Below are 19,072 nucleotides of genomic sequence, written 5' to 3'. Positions count from 1 at the left end.
GTCGGAACTCAAGGTTTGTTTTTCTCTCTCCACTTCCTTGAAGCAGGAATGTTTTAATCGTCTTCGTTATATAAGTTGTGTATAGATTTACGACTCGGTCTCATCAATCAGATGCCATCATTCTTTAATTAAGTTGACAGTAACAGCCCTAGACATCAAACATCACAGAAAGTCTCCGACGGGTGCAACTTTGTACTGCTGCATTCCATCACGGCACATCATAGGAGGAATCATCAGCATTGGCACCATAGTGCTGTCGATATAGCACAGTGAAACTAGAAAATATAAACACAATTGTTGTAGTCATACAAACATTCACATCAGTGCAGTTCAATTGTCATGTTCACAAAATAAAGAAAATTACACTTCTCTAAATACCAAGATAACATTCATCTGTGTGCAAAACTGCATAAAACATCTGAAAGCAATATTCACTTAAATGTAAGAATATTATTCCAAAACATATATTTATTCAACATCTTCAACTCCTTGAGGACATTCTAGCTATTGTTCAACTCTCTTTTTTCACATTCATAACTTCAAAGATATTCAAAATTTTCCTCAACATTTTCTCCATTTAAATACTCTCAAATGTCAAAACGCTGAGCAAAGCGAAGTGTTTTGACATGATTTCAAACCCTTTCTTCTCATTCATACTTCATCCTACAAACTTTATTTAACATTCAAAATTATTCAACCTTGTTTGAAAGCATGTATAATGTATCTTTTGAAATTTTACAATGAAAGCAGTGGAAGGGAATGTTCACAGCTAGAGTGGAGGGTCAAACCGTTGGTGTAGAATTTGTGAGAAAAAAAACACCACACACTTTTCAGCTCGCTCTCACTCGCTCAAATTTATCTCCACATGGGTAATTGTTTATCAAAAGGTAAGTTATCTTGTGCCTGTCGCATACATGTGTCTATGGAACCAAACTGACCTAAGAATTGGGAGCTGTGAGCTTCTAAGCGGAAGGGTGTCCAACCATGTAAACATGTCAACATAGACTTTATATTTCTGGAGAAATGCAGACAGTCCTACATTTTTATCCTGCCCTTAATTTGAAATGTTTCACAATACAGACACAATTGCCACACTGCATCTTCATCAACTTCTTCTTGTTCTAACGATAATTTAATTTTGTCAGTTAGACACACGGTTTGGGAGTGAGAGGCAGCAGTTTGAGGTAAAATGCTGCCTCCCTATATAGAGGAGTATAATAATCCCTATTCAAATGAAGAGGAATAAGTTAGTGGGATAATGCATGCCTCTGCCTGCATTTTAAAAATCTTTAACGATCTTAAAACTTTTTACGTGTTCCAAGTTAATAAATGACTTGCATAAGTGCAACATCAACTCTATTTTCACATTCAAGATACCATCCCACTCAAAGTGAAACTGAAAATTTGATTATTTGCCATGTCATGTTGATCCAAACAGATAAATTTAATTATCAAATGGGAGGGGTTTGTAATAGGTACACCTATTTGGGTTACATCATTCACATTATAAAGCTTTGATCCTGAGGTAGGATTCCCATAGAGGCGGCCACATCCACACTAACCAGGCAGAAGAGAAAACACCAAAATGGTAAGTTCATACAAAGTTTCTTTAACTTCAAACTTCAATTTTTTTTCTCTTTTCAAATCTGCTTTGACAACAGGTTAACTTTTATGAAAAAGTTTGTATTATGTTTGCTAACTGACCAAATGAGCCAAGCTTATATCTAAGTCAAACTAATTTTTTGAGGTGATTTGGTTCAATAAAGTAAATTCATAGTTTTAGCTCAGTCACTAAGGAAACGTTGGTTAAGGGCAGTAAAATGCTTTTACCACACTCCCAGATTGTTGCCTTATTATTTGACTTTATTAACCCCTATCTTTAAAAAAAAAGATCTAAAAAATCATTAATAATACACAATGATAATAAATAACCTTCAGTGCATCTTAAGCCGTTTTAGGGACATTTGGGTTTTTCATTTTACATGTGACCTAGAGTTAGACAATTATATAAAACTTATGGCACTGATGTACGCAGACATTGCGCGCAATGTTTGCTTTACTTAAATGTAGAAAACTTCAGCTTTCTGTAGATGTCACTCTGAACCTTTTTGACAAGTTGGTTACTCCTGTTATGTTGTATGCATGTGAAGTGTGGGGGTTTGAAAAACTACATCTGTTAGAAAAACTACATCTCAAATTTCTAAAGTACATCTTAAAAGTGAAAAGGACCATCTGCAGTCATATGGTGTATGGGGAACTTGGGAGATACCCAATTTGTGTTATAGTTAAAAAAAAAAAATTTGATATTGGGGGAGACTGTTTGAATGTAAACTTAGTAAAATTATGTACGATCATCTACACAGCTTGCATTGCATATGCTTCACCCTGGGTTTTACAGGTGAAGCAGATACTGCGGGTTGTCCTACATCTGGATCACACAAAAATGTATCAACATTAACTGGTTGAAATTAACTGTTGAACATAGGCTGAAAGATCAATTTATCCAGAGGTGGCAGAGTGAGCTCACAGTAGACATGACCTCTTGTGACACCTACTGTATGTATTATTCAAAAAAGAGTTTAGATTGGAAAAGTATCTCATGTATGAAAATCAAAAGTCCTGTAAGTAACTTTAGAATCAACAACAACAGAATACCGAAAGTCACTGGAAGATATAAAGGGCTTGAAAGAAGCCAGAGAATTTGTAACCTGTGTAATGATAATTGTTTGTGTGTAAGAATATTAATGTTATGTATTATCGAAAAAATTACTTATATTTATACTTAATATTTTGTGAATTTCCCATCTATGTTTAAAATGATTTTGATTTTGAGTTCAGACAAGCCAAAAGTTATTGATAATACAGGTGCCTTTTTAAAATATGTCCTACCATTATTTAAGTAGTGTTTTTGTTTTTGCCCCTCCCGGGCACCATTGTTTTGTTTTATGATTTGATTTGATTGTTGTGCTCCATGCCATGTGCTGTGGCCGAGAGCCGTGGATAAAATGAAATGAAAATGAAAAACAACTGTTGAGGCTGTGTTCATGCAAATGGCTTCATATTTGACAAAGGCCAATTGATGATGACAATGATTTCTGACCAATTTATGAATTTTAACCTCAGTTCATATATTAAAACCCACTGTATATTAATTTTACTCAAACTGCCTCCTAAGACCATTTTGAGTACTTTTAGAATTGATATGTATATAATATTAAATACGTAACATGAATTTATTTTTCCCCAATTCTTTTTTATAACTATCTTTTTCAACTTCAGTCCTCACCATACAAACCATATTCATCTTTATTTTACAGATTTAAAAGCAAAATACTTACTGCAAATTAGATTTTTTTTTTTTTTTTTGGGCGGGGGGGGATTATAAGAGTGGTAGATGTCAAGAATAAGCAATACTGTTTATTTGAATGCATATTCTTTTTTATGTTTAAGGCCCCTTGTCAACCTAACACCTTTTTCCGGCGTTAAACGCTGGCTGTGCGCGCGGGAGTGTTTCCACTGAGCATTTTTTGGGGGACTTTTTTTTTTATGCGCTGGAAGAGAGAACGCTGTGAGCAGGGGAGAAAAAAAGCTGATCGTCATCTTGTCCACTCAGAGCCGGCCCGAGGCATAAGCGAACTAAGCGGTTGCTTGGGGCCCCTCCAAAAAAAAATATATATTTTTTGTTTGTGTGTGTGTTTGATATTGACATCATATTATGCAAATGTAGGTTATCATACAAAAAAGGAATACAATGTTTTGGTCTAGATAATTAATAGCCTAATAATTGAATCAGTTCATCTGGGGGGAGTAATCCGAAATTAACTGATCACGTCACTTTCACATCCATGCACAGTGTGTATTGAGTTTATTTAAAAATATTTGGAAATGGGGCTGCCCTCAGTTGCCCATGCACTGTGTATAGTCTATAGCCTATTTCAACCTCGTCTGTGAAAAAAAGAGAGCTGGACAACAGAGTTCTTCTGCTTCGTTCCTCTCACTGCATTTACATGGATTCATTATAATACAGAGAAATATGTCCCGTAAAAGAAAAAGAGCACCAAGCCCAACCCAGAGGACCCTGCATAATATTTTATTTTATATTAATATTTTTATGGAAAATCCATGTGACTTTCTTCAATAGCTTCTAATTAATCCGACCCAGTGTCTCCAATAATTTTTTCGCACAAGATTTCTCAGATTTAGCCTCTTAATTGTCCTCTCAAAGTGCACCAGATTCATGCCCCCTAGGAGGATTCGGATCTCTAGTATCTTATATTTTCACCCGGCTGGACATTTGAGGCACTTGCGAAAAACACTGGTGTGTGAATAAAAAATAACAAAGGGCAATACTTTGGGCAGCACTACAATTGGAGAGGGGCCCCCTAATCATATTCCGCTTAGGGCCCCATGAAGGCTTGGGCCGGCTCTGCGTAGGAGATAGAAATATAGCTAATCTGCTCCCACAAACGGGCTCTCCTCCCTCTATTGTGGTCATTTTAAGTCACTATTTCGTACAGTTTTGGGTAAACAGAGACGGAAAAAAACAGTTTCTCTTCCGTCTTTTTGGTTACCAAGGCGACAAGTCCCGGCGATCTACTATCTGACTCGCCCATTGAAAAAAACGCCGTTGACGTCCCAGCCACCTTTCTGAAAGGTTGAGCTTTTTTTTTTTTTTTTTTTTTTAACTTTTATTTTAGTGGATTTATGTTTTTTTTTTTTACATATGGACCAAAAAAAAACAGAATAAGTAAACACATACAATACATACACAACACCCAACCCCCTCTCCCCTCCCCCCTCCCTCACATAAACAGACAAGGAATCCAGAAATAATAGGGGAAATAAATAACCAAGACAAAATGAGAAGAAAAGAAAATAAGCTATAAATACACAAGAAACAAAACAAAGCTAAAACAAAAACAAAACTGGGGCAAACCTTACACCTTTTGGTTCCCTAAGTGCCGCAGCACTGGGCGCCATATAGCGGGGAATTTATGGGGGTGGCCTGACAGCTCATGTCGTAGCCTTTCCACATGTAGAATGCCCACCATTTCCCTCAACCAGGTCTCAAATTGGGGGGCCAAGTCGGACTTCCACAGCTTCAGGATACATCTTTTGGCAATTACTATGCCATACACCATGATTATGCGTGCATTGTGGTCCAATTTTTCCAGGGCTGTGGAATGTCCGAACACGGCGGTTTCCGGATCAGGAGTTAAAGACACATTTAAAACATTAGAATACCATTGAAATACAAGACACCAAAAGTTGTAAAGATTTGGGCATTCCCAAAAATGGTGAGCAAGTGCACCCTCTGCAATCTTACATCTGTTACATAAAGGCGAAAGATCTGGGAAAATGTTATGCAGTTTAACCTTAGAATAGTGCAATCTAAGTGTGACCTTAAATTGAATTAACTGAAGCCTCGAGTTTATAGAGCAGGATTTTATGCTTTTTAGCGCTCCCTCCCAGACATCGTCAGTTATTCCAATGTTTAAGTCTTTTTCCCAGGCTTGCTTTATTTTCAAAGTAGATTTGTCCTGCCGGTCTAAAAATATTCCCACTAAAGATGAAATCAGGTTTTTAGCTTCTGGTGAGCCCAGTAAAATTTTGGACAATGAGTCATCTGCGGGCAGGGATTCAAAGGATGGTATATTCTGTCTGACATAATTCCTTAACTGTAGATACCTGAAGAATTGAGCTTTCGACAGTGAAAACTTTGATACTAGCTGATCAAATGAAGCAAAGTGACCATTTATATAAAGGTCCTCAACTGTTACTATTCCCTTCCGACTCCAATCTCTGAATGCTGAGTCTATGAACGATGGGAGGAAGGCATGGTTTTGCCAGATTGGGGCATGTATGGTCGTGCTCGATAGTTCACAGGCCTTCCTAATTTGGTTCCAAATTCTCTGACCGTTGGACAAGGTAAAGTGGTCTCCTCTAAAGGAGGCAGGCCGTCTGGGAGAAGAGAAAAGGAGGGCAGTGAGAGAAGTTTTTGGGGCCAAGCTTTTTTCAATTGCCAACCAGGGGGGCAGATCAGGTCTAATGCCTTTTTCATATATAATTGCCAATACACCATCACTCTAGCATTGGCAGCCCAGTAATAATGTAAAAAACATGGTAACCCCAGTCCGCCATGCTCCCTGGGTTTCTGAAGATGGGCTTTTGAGATCCTATGTGCTTTATATTCCCAAATGAAAGGCATTATAATAGAATCAATTGACTTAAAGTATGATTTAGGAATATAAATTGGCACATTCTGAAATAGATACAGGAATCTCGGCAGGTGGAGCATCTTTACTGCGTTCACACGGCCAATAAGGGAGATCGGTAGTGTTCTCCATTTCTCTATGTTCTCCTTTAGTTTGTTCAATCTTTCCGTAAAATTTTACTTAAAAAGTGTCTTTGGGTTTTTAGATAATTTAATGCCCAGGTACTTTATACTGACCAGATTTGTTTTAAACTGCGTATTGGCTAGGAATGTTGGGTCCAGATCTGCTGTTAAAGACAAGAGTTCACTTTTTTGCCAATTTATGGTGTAACCCGAGACGTCGCCAAAATAATTTATTAGCTGGAGTAGGTGGGGGATGGAATTCTCGGGGTCAGCTACAAAGAGGGCGATGTCATCTGCATACAGAGAGATCCTATGGTCCATCCCACCTAGTGATATTGGCTTTATAAGTGTGTGCCCTCTTATGCTAATAGCCAGGGGCTCGATGGCTAACGCAAAGAGGAGCGGCGAGAGGGGGCAACCCTGGCGCGTGCCCCTCTGAAGGGCAAAGGGTGTGGATCTTTCCTGGTTTGTTAGAATGGAGGCGGTGGGATGGGCATATATTAAACGCACCCAGGAAATTAAAGGGGCCCCAAGACCGAACTCCTCCATCACCTTGAGCAAGTACCCCCATTCAACCTGGTCGAAAGCCTTTTCGGCGTCCAGACACAGAACTGCTTGTTTGGAAGAGCTGTCGAATTTGTTATACATAATATTTAGGACTCTCCTAACATTAAAAAATTAAAACCTATTGGGGATGAACCCGGTCTGATCTGTGTGAATAATGGATTCTATAGATTTGTTTAGTCCATCTGCCAGAATTTTTGTAAACATTTTTAAATCCAAGTTAAGCATGGAAATTGGTCGATATGAGGACGGGTTAGTTTCATCTCTGTCTTGTTTTAACAAGAGAGAAATGTTTGCGTTATACAGTGTTGGTGGGAGCCTATTCGCTTCGGCTGAGTGGGAGAACATTCTATGCAGGATCGGGGTTACTTGGTCAGCAAACTTCTTATAAAATTCAACTACGACGCCATCTGGCCCAGGGCTGTTGCCGTTATGCAGCAATTTGATAGTGTCCGTGATTTCTGCAGGGGACAGTTCAGAGTTTAAGGCCTCGCGGGAGGCGCTGTCTAGTTTTGGTATGTCTAGCTTTTTTTTTTTTTTGTGATTCAAGTTTTTTTATTGAATTTTCGCTTTGGTGCATGACAGTACAAAGTTACACATACAGAGACATTTGTTATTACAGTACAAATATAATCTTTGTCATGTAAAAAATAGAAATACAAATAAATACTTGTATCTGTAAAATCAAGAGATAACAAAAGCAGCACTAGGGGCACATTCATATTGGAGTGACTAGATCCATACAACATTCAAGAGCATCATTACATTCCATCAACTTTGTTCAGGTTACAGGTTTATCGGTCAGTGTGATATATGTCCAGAAACTCTCCCATGCTGGTGCTTTATCCTTGTTTATAGTATTCAGCTTATTAAGCATATGTTCATATGAGGCTGTTTTTATCATGGCGTTAGCCCATTCTTTAAATCCTGGAGTTGTAACTGTTTTCCAGTGTTTAAGAATTGTACTTGCAGCCACTGTAATGCCGACCATGATGACAGAAAACTCTTTACTTGACATGTTATGTAATTGACTTCTGTCACCTAACAGGCAAAGTCTAGGAGATACTGGTAGTTTTCTTCCGGCCCATTTTCCTAATTACTCCAAAACAAACCTCCAAAAGGGCTGAATACATGGGCATTGCCAAATACAGTGTAATTTTCATTTAACTTTTATTTATCCTCGAGAGACCAATTGAGGGGTGACCCTCATTTTCAATGACGTCGAGTTCAAACAAATTCAAAGGAAAAACAACAATACATTAACAATATTCAACGCAAATACATCAAATACACAACAACAGGTGAAGAGAAAAACAATTGAAACATTTACACAGTGGTGAAATTAAGTGGTAGCAATTAAAATTAAATGGGTGAGAGTACAATATAGCCTAATTAAAACAGTTACAGGTAGAGTTTGGCAGATTTAAAATAGTTTGTTTAAATTGGTTAAAGGATATGAAGTTATTTAGTTTAATTTGTTGCTGTAGGTTGTTCCAGGAGTCAGGGGCACTGAAGCTAAAAGCTGTCTTTCCTAGCTCAGACCGGGCTTGTGGGACATAAAGCATAAGCATGTCAGTGGAGCGGGTCTGATAAAGCCCATCTGAGATTTGCAGCAATTCAGTTAAATAACGAGGAAGCTTCCCGGTCAAGGCTTTGTAAATAAAAACATGCCAATGTGCGTCACGTCTCTCTTTAAGGGAGGACCACCCAACCTTTTCATATAAAAGACAATGGTGTGTGTCATAAGCATCTCCTGTGATGAACCTTAAAGCAGAGTGAAAAACAGAGTCCAGGAGTTTAAGACATGAATGTGATGCATGCCGGTAAACCACATCACCGTAATCAAGGACAGACATGAAAACTGCCTCAATAATCCTTTTCCTACTAAATAAAGGGAAGGTGGTTTTGTTCCTATAAAAATAGCCAATTTTTTGTCGTAGTCGACGAACAAGATTTTTTATATGAAAATTAAAAGTGAGTTTATCATCTAACCAGATGCCAAGATATTTGTACTCTGTGACTCTTTCAATTAAAAATCCATTATTTGTAAAAATATTAAAATCATTCAAATTTGTAGTTCTTGCTCTGGAGAAACACATATATTTGGTTTTGTCTGTATTTAGAACCAGCCTGAGGTCCACTAGACAGTCCTGCAGGGTGTTAAAAGAGCTTTGTAGGTTCTGAATAGATTGGTGCACCGAATCGGAAATGCAATACAGTACTGTGTCGTCAGCGTATAGATGGGCGTGACAGTTTTTTAGCGATGAAACAATGTTATTTATATAAATTGTGAAAAGAACTGGACCTAAAATGGAGCCTTGTGGGACACCATTTGTAACAGTTAAAAACTCAGATTGGTATCTTCCGAGTTTAACTGACTGCTGTCTATCAGAGAGATAATCCCTAAACCAGCTACATGCAGAATGATCAAAGCCAATGTTATGCAGCCTCTGTAAAAGCAAATGGTGGTCAACAGTATCAAAGGCCTTTGAAAGATCAATAAAAAGTGCTGCACAGTGCTTTTTCTTGTCTAATGCTGCAACAATGTTGTCTACAACCAAAGTCACAGCAGAGACAGTACTGTGGCCTGCCCTAAAACCAGATTGGAATGGGCTCAAAATGGAAGCACTAGTTAGAAATGTTTTTAACTGATTATTAATAAGTGATTCTAGAATTTTTGCCAGGCATGGGAGTTTGGAAATTGGCCTGTAGTTATTAAGATTATTTTTGTCACCACCTTTATGTAAAGGAATTACGTGAGCTTTTTTCCAAATTTTAGGAACTATTCCAGAGGAGATGGAAAGATTAAAAATATGGGTTATTTGTTTTGATATTATATGTGTCGAAAGCTTGATTGAAAACGGGTCCAAATTGTCCTCTCACATGTACTTCTTGGGGTTGATGGCGAGGAGCGCATCTACAACAACACTTGTGGGAAGAAGATCAAGGCTGAAAATAGGAGCTTGAGAGACAGGCGGTACGTTACTACTGGTTGTAGAAGGTGTACAACCTCCATTTTGAAAGAGTTGACCAGCAGCTACAAAATGTTTATTAAAAGCTAAGCCAATCTCTTTTTGATCATTGAGAGTGTGACCATTTAATTTGATCTGAGTGGGAACTGTGCTAGAATTGTTTTTATTATAGTTCACAGCTTTCCAAAATAGTGCAGGGTTAGAGTAGCAGTCGGAGATTAATTCAAGGTAATATTCGGATTTGGCTTTCCTGACCATGGCTGTGCACTTATTCCTAAATTGTCTAAAAATAGTCCAATTGGTATTATCTCCAGAGCGTCTAGCTACAGACCATGCTTTATTTCTTTCAGAAAATAAATCAGACAGTTCACTTGTAAACCAGGGGTTTGATCTATTTTTTACTCTATGCTTTTTAAGGGGCGCATGTTTGTTTATAATTGAGGTGAAAGTATTGATGAAATAGTCTAAGGCTAACTCAACATCCGAAATTTCCGTAGTGAGTTGAATGTCACTATGACGGAGATCACTTAAAAAGGCTTGCTCATTAAAACCTTTAAAATTACGCTTAATTATGATTTTAGGTTGAGATCTTTTTAAATGAATACTTCTGATACAGGCCACTGGGCAGTGATCACTAATCCCGAGCTCAAAAACACCAGCTGAGACTATTTTATTTATTTTATTTGATAGGATTAAATCAATTAAAGTTGATTTTGCTGGGTTTTTTAGATTGGGTCTTGTGGACTCAGTTATTAATTGTGTAAGATTAACGTTGCTACAGATTTCTTTGAAAGGTTCAGAGGCACCAGAAAGCCAATCAACGTTAAAATCACCCATCACAATTACCTCTCTATTTACATAACTGGAGAGCATATGTGCTAGATCGTTTAAGGAGCTAGTAACAGCAGAAGGGGGCCTATACACACCAATTACAACAAAACAATCATTTGATGATAAAGATAATTCTAGCGCGATAAATTCAAAACAATTTGGAACAGAGACAGCATGTAAAAGTGTTACAGAATAACAGGATTTAACATAGACAGCCACTCCCCCACCCCTTGCGTTTCTGTCTATTCTGAATAAATTGTATTCATTAATTGCCACAATAGAGTCATCTGTACTCTTCTTTAACCAGGATTCAGTCAGAATCAAGACATCTGGATCTGCCTGGGACACTAAAATCTTTACATGGTCTAATTTATCATGCTGCAATAAACTTATAATATTTAGATGAAGAAAACCCAAGCCCTTTCTTGATTTAAGAATTTGTGGGGAATTTAGTTTAGAGCAAAGGGGGTCAGTGATGTCTGGGATGAATGAAGGACAATTTGAGGTGTCGTTATGAGTTAAATTGGGGGATATTTCAGCAGGATCCCTGGGGAGATCTTTTTTAATGGGGGATGATTTGGTAGGGTCGTGCTGTGGTAAATATCAGTCCGAATTATGCCAAGATGCGATGTGATGAATGTAGTGATTAGTAAGTTCTTTAATACCTTTGGCATTGGGATGGAGGCCGTCAGATTTGAGTAGTGTGTGTCTAGAGAAAGAGTCAAAGTTGTTAATATAGCCCAGAGAGTTGCCCGAGCACCAGGACTCCAGCCGTTCATGGAAATCCAAAAGACGGCTGTAGCGCTCAGGGCTTTTGGATGACGTGGGAATGGGGCCGGAAAATATGCAGAATTTCCCCAGGCTCTCCAGGGTGAGGGCCAGACTCTGAAGATTGTCAAACAGTTGGTATGACCGTTTATTCATTACGTCATTAGTTCCAACATGCAGGATGACTGTGTGGGCAGTAGGGTGGAGGGCAACGAGGGCAGGTGTTAGCTCCATAATGTCAGATGATTTTCCTCCAGAGAGGCAATAGGTGAAAGCACCAGGGAGACAAAGAAATCTGACAATAGAGTCACCGATGATGAGGATCTCAGGTTGGCGATTCAAGCAGCTCCCACAGTAGAGAGACAGCTTCGATGAGAGGGGAGGAGGTGAGGGCAGGGCACAGCCGCGAGAGAGAGCCTCACCTGTACAGCGGATGTCAACATCGGGGGCACCACTTCGAGGAGGCACGGAGGGGTGCACACAGGGAAACACACGTCCGGATGGAGCTGGTAAACGGCGGCGATCTCGACATCCAAACTGGGAAGTGGAACCCCGACGTCCCCGTGTTACCCTGGAGCAGGTCTGGACCGGCGAAGCAGATGGAGAGCCGGCAACACGAGCCGCAGGTTCAGCAGCTCCACATAGCACCTCCAGCGGAGCAAATGGATTGCGCGTCAACACAGGATCCAGCGAGAGCAGAGGAGGAGATGGAGAGGATGAGAAGATCGTGTAGAAGATCGTCTGCCCTTCTTCACAACAGACGTCCATGCAGCGTCGGGAGGCTGGGCAGCAGAAGCAGTAGAAACGCCGCTAACCGGTGCCTGAGAACTTGAAAGAGGAGCTTTTTCAAGCACAGCTAATTTGGAGACCAGGAAGGACTGCCGCTGGAGGAGATCGTGAATGAGACTCTCCACTGACTTGAGCTCGGATCTCAGGAGGAGAAGCTCCGGATCTGTCTGGGTGAGTGCCGATGACATGATGCGGTGAAAAAAGACAGAACACTATAGAGCTAACGCTAGCTAGCGGAGTATTAGCTAGCTTTAGCCGTTTTAGCTAATTTCGGTGGTTTCTTTAAACGACCATAACTCATCACAGGAATGGGGTAGAGACTTACTTTTTTTTTTGAAATGCTCAGAATCTTATGCTCTATGAGATGTATATGTCCATGTTGTTACGACCGGAAGTTGAAAAGATCGCGAAAAAGATCGCGAAAATCATCTAACAAGCAGTGGGCTCAGGCTGCCATTTTTGAGTGGCAAAAGTGGTTAGAAGGTAATAAAGTGCCTGCTTCTTTCTGACATTTCTAACATAAGTTGTTATTCATTACTCCCATTCTATATAGTCTTAGTGGTGTAAAATAGTACCTGTGTATAATTTTATATTGGGTAAATTTCCCTTTGGCTTCCCTTATGTACTTTCCATTGTCAGATATAATTTTCAACCATGTACTGTCCTCCATTATACATCCTAAATCTTTCTCCCATATTGCTTTTAGGTTATGACAGTCAAAGCTAAGCAATTGGTTGGTTTTCCTGTAAAATAAAGAAGCTTGTTTGCACTCCCCAGGTAGTTTGAAGTAATCCATAATGTGGTTCCCATCTCTGTACTGAATCTTGGAGGTAGGCCTAATACAGCTCCTGATTTGAAGATACTTCCAAAAATGGTCTTTTCCCTTTAGCTTATATTTTCTCACTAAGTCTGAGTATGATATAAACACATCATCTTCAAATAGGCTAGATCAGCAATGTAACATATACCACTACTATGCCACTTCTTCCAAAATACCGATGTCTTTCCAATTTTAATCATGGAGTTATACCATAAGGAGGAGTAGGATTGCTTAAAATGTGACAATTTAAACATATTATGTATTTTAGTCCATATCTCTTTGGAGTGTGCCATGATAGGGTTGGGTAAATTAGGCGAACACTGGGAGAGTCTATCTATAGGTGAAAAAGGGAGTGCCAGCTTATTTTCAATAGCAACCCATTCTAATGTATTATGGGATAACACAGTGTCTGGTTATTTTGGCCATTTCGAAAGAGATGCAATATAATCTTGGGTCTGGCAATCCCAGTCCTCCTTTATCTCTAGGTGAACACATTTTGCTAAACTTAATTCTGGGTCTTTTCCCTTCCCATAAGAAGTCTTTAATTATTGTATCATATCGTTTGAAAATCTGAGGGGATGTAGTTACTGGTACCATCATGAGAATATAATTGAATTGTGGTGAAATCACCATTTTTATAACATTAACTTTACCCCATAATGTCAGATTAATTTCCCCCCATTTATCTAGATTATTTTTTATTTTTTGTAGTACCGGTTCAAAGTTTAATGCCGGCATTTCTTCAACCTCCTGGCTTAGTTTTATTCCCAAATATTTCATCCCTTTTGGTACCCATTTAAACCCAAAGTTTGTCATCAAATTTGAATTGAGTAATCCCGTAATAGGCATGGATTCCGACTTTGACCAATTAATCTTGTACCCTGATAATTTGGAATATGATTTTATTGTGTCCATTAAGTGGGGTGTCGAATTCAGTGGGTGTTTCACCAGCATAAAAATATCATCCGCGTACAATAACAATTTGTGCTCTTTCCCGCCTCCATCCACCCCTTTAATATTTGCATTGGCTAGAAATAGCTAGCGGCTCCAATACAATATTAAAGGCCCTGGCAACCCAAATCCACTAAATCCTTGTAACTATGTTATTTGGGGGGTAAAATCAGTGCTAATATGTATATGAAAGGTTTTAGGAATATCTGTTAGCCCCCCGCAAACATACTGTCATGTCAGTTGGTCGAGCATTTGAAAAATCCTGATTCGAATGTTGCCTCAGCTTAGAGCGAGCTATATCTTGTGATGTCACGCGAAGGATCTCTGTTCTAAAATGCATTGAGACGGCCATTTGAAAATTTCTGATTCGAACTTTGGCTTACGTCTCTATCTTGGGACGTCACACGTTCTAAAAAACAAATATATACAATATCTCTGGAGCCGCGCAAGAGATACAGACTGTCTCTTTGCGCCTGAGCCTACACTCACAGCCCCGTCTGAGCGAAGCAGCGCGCACCCCGGTGAAACACTGTGATGGTAACGTTCACAGTGACACCTCGCCGAGCCGCCGTGCAGAAAAACTATGTGGTTTAAGACTAAATGATCACCGGGGATTCCTGAACGTTAATGTTGTAGAGGGGACAGGCTTTCACGATCCGATTGTGTCCCGAGACCTGAGAGACAAGTCTCCAAATTGCGCAGAAAAGCCACTGTCGATCGCTGCGCCGATTCATGCCTCTGACACGTCGACTCGCAACAAAAAAAAAGTCAAGGCTTTGAATTCAGTGCTGGGGATGTGGAGCTCTTTGGCCATTTCTCGTGCCTCTTTTACCGCTCGACTCATCGTTCTCTATCCAAGCGCACACACCTCTGTCCGGCCGCATCTGAGTGCCCAGCTCGTGCTCCACCCGAAAATAAATAAATAAACACAAGTTGGACACAAGACCAGCTGATGATCGCTCTGGTAACGGTCAGTCCATAACTGGACGCTGAATATTAGACCCCGAATATAAAACGACACGACTTTTTACGACATATTCCCAGGGGGAAACCCTGTCTTATAATCAGACCAATAGCCTACGGCATGTGTCACTGCTGCATGTAACAATACTGCATTGGTGATGCATTTTTTTTTTATCAATGTAGCGAGTTTTTATTGAAGTGCAGGCAGAGTTTTTTTTTGTCAGCTCCCTTCTGAGAATATGTTTCTGCGGCTGCCTGTAGCGTAGGCTACTTCAACAGCGGGTCTCCACACTGTTGATCGTCTGGACAACGTTAGCCTGCATGCTTAGGATCCAACTGGCCGGCTGGTTTGAACTCATTTGATTGTCTTTTTTTATATTTTACTCCTTGTGCTCTTAATTCAAACCGCATATCGCATCAGCTCACGTGATGAGAAACATAATCCGACTCCGTTTTCTCTCTCTCTCTCTCTCATTCCCACTCCTATCCTCAAAAACATTTAAAAATGCATATGTCTAAAATAGATAGCAGATTTTTTTGCAAGTTAAATGGGAAATAAACTAGGCTAATAAGAGATAACAATAAATATGAGACAGAGATATTTTTATATATTTTCATTGTGACACTGACACCTGTTTCAATTAAACAGGTTGCGGTTGTAGTGGGAAAAAATATCCTACAACTAATTGCAAACCTATATAGGCTTAATAATAATAAGTTAGGCTACTTTCTGCAAGTGATGTTGAGCTTGCGCTCTCAGCTGTGCCAAAGCATTCACCGTTGCTAGGGAAACCAGCTACCGTCGCAGCCTGGTGCAGCAGTGTGAACTGCCAGTCAGGCTCGTTGTGAGCATGTGCAGCATTTTCAAGTTTGCGTCTCGTTGTGTGGTGAATCTTTTGTCTGAACTGGGTTTAACTTGCTCAGCACCGTGAGTGAGAGAACGTTCCCTTACAGAACGTTGTTGGCCACGCCCACACCACCCTGCAAAATGTTCTAGGCAGCAAAAAAGCGTTTTTTTAGACTAAATTTTATAATATTTATGAAAATAAAATTTTAATTGGATGACTGTAAACAGCTTATAGAGAAACCCAACATTAATGTCATATATTTATGTCTGTGGGTTGCCAGAGCCTTTAAACAATAATGGGGATAAAGAGCAACCCTGACGAGTTCCTCTAGTAAATTTGAATAGGGGTGATATTATCCCGTTAGTTATCACAGCTGCCTTCGGGCTTTTATACAAGGTTTTGATCCAACTAATAAATGTTTGTCCGAATCCAAAATGTGATAAAGCTGCAAACAAGAATTCCCATTGAACCCGGTCGAATGCCTTCTCAGCATCAAGTGAGAGGCCAACGACCGGGTCTTTCTCTGTCCTGTTGGACCATATCAGGTGTAATAGTCTTCTCATGTTGTCTGTGGACGACCTATTCTTCATAAATCCCACTTGGTCAGGGTGTATGATGCTAGGTAATGCACTTTCCAGACGTAAGGCCAGGATCTTAGTTAAAATTTTACAATCAAGATTTATCAAACTCAAAGGTCTATAATTAGCAGGGTCTGTTGGATCTCTGTCTTTTTTAGGTATAACGGATATCAAGGCATCGTAAAATGTTGGAGGGAGAGAACCTAATGTGAAAGCTTCATTATATACCTCTTTTAATATTGGGGCAAAGATATCTATATATTGCTTATAGTACTTGACCGGAAAACCATCCATGCCAGGTGATTTACCTGCTTTCATGCATGAAACAGCCTTCCTAATTTCATTCTCTGATATGGGGCTGTCTAGTCCTTCAATCTGATCAGTTGACAGTTTAGGCATATTTAAGTTATTAAAGAAGTCTGTCAATTCGTCCTGTTGGGGATTAATGTCCTATGTGTATAATTCTTTATAAAACTGTTGTAAAGCCTCATTTATTTCCTTTGTTGAGGAGACTATACTATTGCCTTTTTTAATAGCTGGTATCACATTATATGAGTCTTGTTTCTTTAGTTGCCTGGCCAGTAATTTGCCTGTTTTCTCTCCTCCTTCATAGAACGTTGTCCCAAGCCTAAATAAAGCATATTCAACTTTTTTATTGTAGATTTCCTGCAGCTGGAACTTATGCTTACATATATCTTGATATAACTTATCCGAAAATTGTTTTGATAGTTCCATTTCCTGATTTTTGATCGCAATTTCCAATTCCTTTATCTTTTTTATATTCTCTTTTTTCTTTTTAGATGAATGTGCTATCATTTTCCCTCTAACATAAGCCTTAGATGCTTCCCATTCCATTGCTCTTGTATTAGTGCTGCCAGCATTTATTTCGAAAAAAGATTTAATATCCTCCTTCAACAGCTGTTTAAAGTTCTCATCTTGTAATAACGACGTGTTCATACGCCATCTACCTTTTTTCTCTTGATCAGTATATCAATGCCAAGCTCTACTGGCGCATGATCAGAGAGGGCCATTGCATTTATGTTACACTTCACAACATGTTTTATAATGGTGTTTGAAATCAAAAACATATCGATCCTAGAGTAAGATTTTTGGCAGTGTGAATAAAAAGTATATTCCCTTTTAGTAGGATTTGTTAATCGCCATATATCGACCAGGCCAACATCCTCGTTTATCTATTGCAGCTCTATCCTTAGGCATTACTGGGGCACTAAATTTGCTTCTATCTACGTAGGCATCTAAAACTTGGTTAAAGTCCCCTGCCAATATTATTTGACCCTCCATCTCCCCCAGTGTCTTATTCACATTGTGAAAAAAGTGTGGATCACCTTTATTTGGTGCGTAAATATTGCACAGTATCATTTTAGACCCATTAATCAGTGCTTGTATACACACCATTCTGCCTTCTTTATCCTTGATCTCATTAAGTAAAATAAAACTTAAATTTTTGTTTATATAATTACTCCATTCTGCTTGCTGGAGATGGAGCTGTGAAAAATCTGTCCAACCCAGCTCCGTTTTAGCTTCAGTGCTTCTTCTCCTTTAAAGTGTGTTTCCTGAAGGAAAGCAATGTCTGTCTTATTATGCTTCAGATAAGTCAATACCTTCCCTCTCTTAACGGGATTCCCACAGCCATTTATATTCCAGCTAATGCATTGAACGTAGTGCCTAGTCATATTTAAGTATGAATAATAGTATATTAAACTCATTGTAGGCAAGTAATAATTATGTCCCCCGTGCTTCTTGCAGTTGCTGTGTCTCATTTGACTCATTTGTACTTTTATCTGTCATCACCAAGCGCAGCTTAATCAACATCTTATATGTAACAATGTTAACCTTAACGTTTCTAAGAACATAAACATATAGAGAAAAAACCCTTAACTTAGGAGGGGCCCACCTAACACCTGGGGTCTCTGGCTTTTCTCCAGCCATAAAAGACAAAACAGAAAAGAAAAAAAGAAAAAGAAAGAAACCTAACCTTTTGGTCCGTGGGGTATGTACACCTAACCAGTAGAGACTCACTCTCTGGCTTTGTTGCTCAGGCAGTACAATATCAAGCTCACTCACCCACCTCTTTGTCCACATTGTCCACTTTTAAATCAACCTATTTTTTCTTTGTATTATCCAAGACAGTCTTCCTTATCCTTCAACACAAGTGTTATTAGACATAGCGTTTCAGCTCACGCATCTGTATTGCAGTTCGCCTTTATGAACTGCTCTGCCTCCTTGGCGCTTGTGAAACTCCGGTTCTTCCCCTTCCAAGTGAATCTCAGAATCTCTTTACGGTTGTGAACATTTTTCTTTTCTCGGCAAGCTCCTGTGTCATGTCAGGAAACACGGACAGTCGCATGCCTTCCCATTCGATCCCCCGCTTTTCTCTGGCCGCTCTCACTACTTTATCCCTCGCCGACTGTCGCAGGAATCTGATCAGCGCTGGTCTGGGCGGCTGTCCGTCATTGGGCACGGGAGCGAGCGAGCGATGCGCTCTTTCGATTTCAAATTCACCGTCAACTTCAATCCCGAGTCCCTCGCCCAGAACTCTCTTTACACAACTCTCCATGGTGCCGTTTGTCCCGTAGGTTTCTTTAAACCCCACCAGTCGCACATTATGTCTCTTACTGTGATTTTCAAGC

At 39.5% G+C, this 19,072-nt stretch overlaps 1 protein-coding gene across 1 annotated transcript in view; it reads left to right on the top strand.

The window, feature by feature from the left end:
- The first annotated feature begins 1,545 nt into the window (after window positions 1–1,545).
- Window positions 1,546–19,072, top strand: part of LOC307263161 (interferon-induced very large GTPase 1-like) — a 31,383-nt gene continuing 13,856 nt past the window's right edge. Inside the window, exon 1 of the mRNA XM_080044233.1 lies at window positions 1,546–1,588. Coding sequence (XP_079900359.1) covers window positions 1,586–1,588 — 3 coding nt within the window. The 5' untranslated portion in view covers window positions 1,546–1,585. The remainder of the gene's footprint in view (window positions 1,589–19,072) is intronic.

The sequence above is a fragment of the Ammodytes marinus genome, assembly GCF_949987685.1.
Source record: "Ammodytes marinus genome assembly, chromosome: 16".
NCBI lineage: Eukaryota > Metazoa > Chordata > Actinopteri > Uranoscopiformes > Ammodytidae > Ammodytes > Ammodytes marinus.
This window is presented reverse-complemented; position numbering and strand designations above follow the sequence as displayed.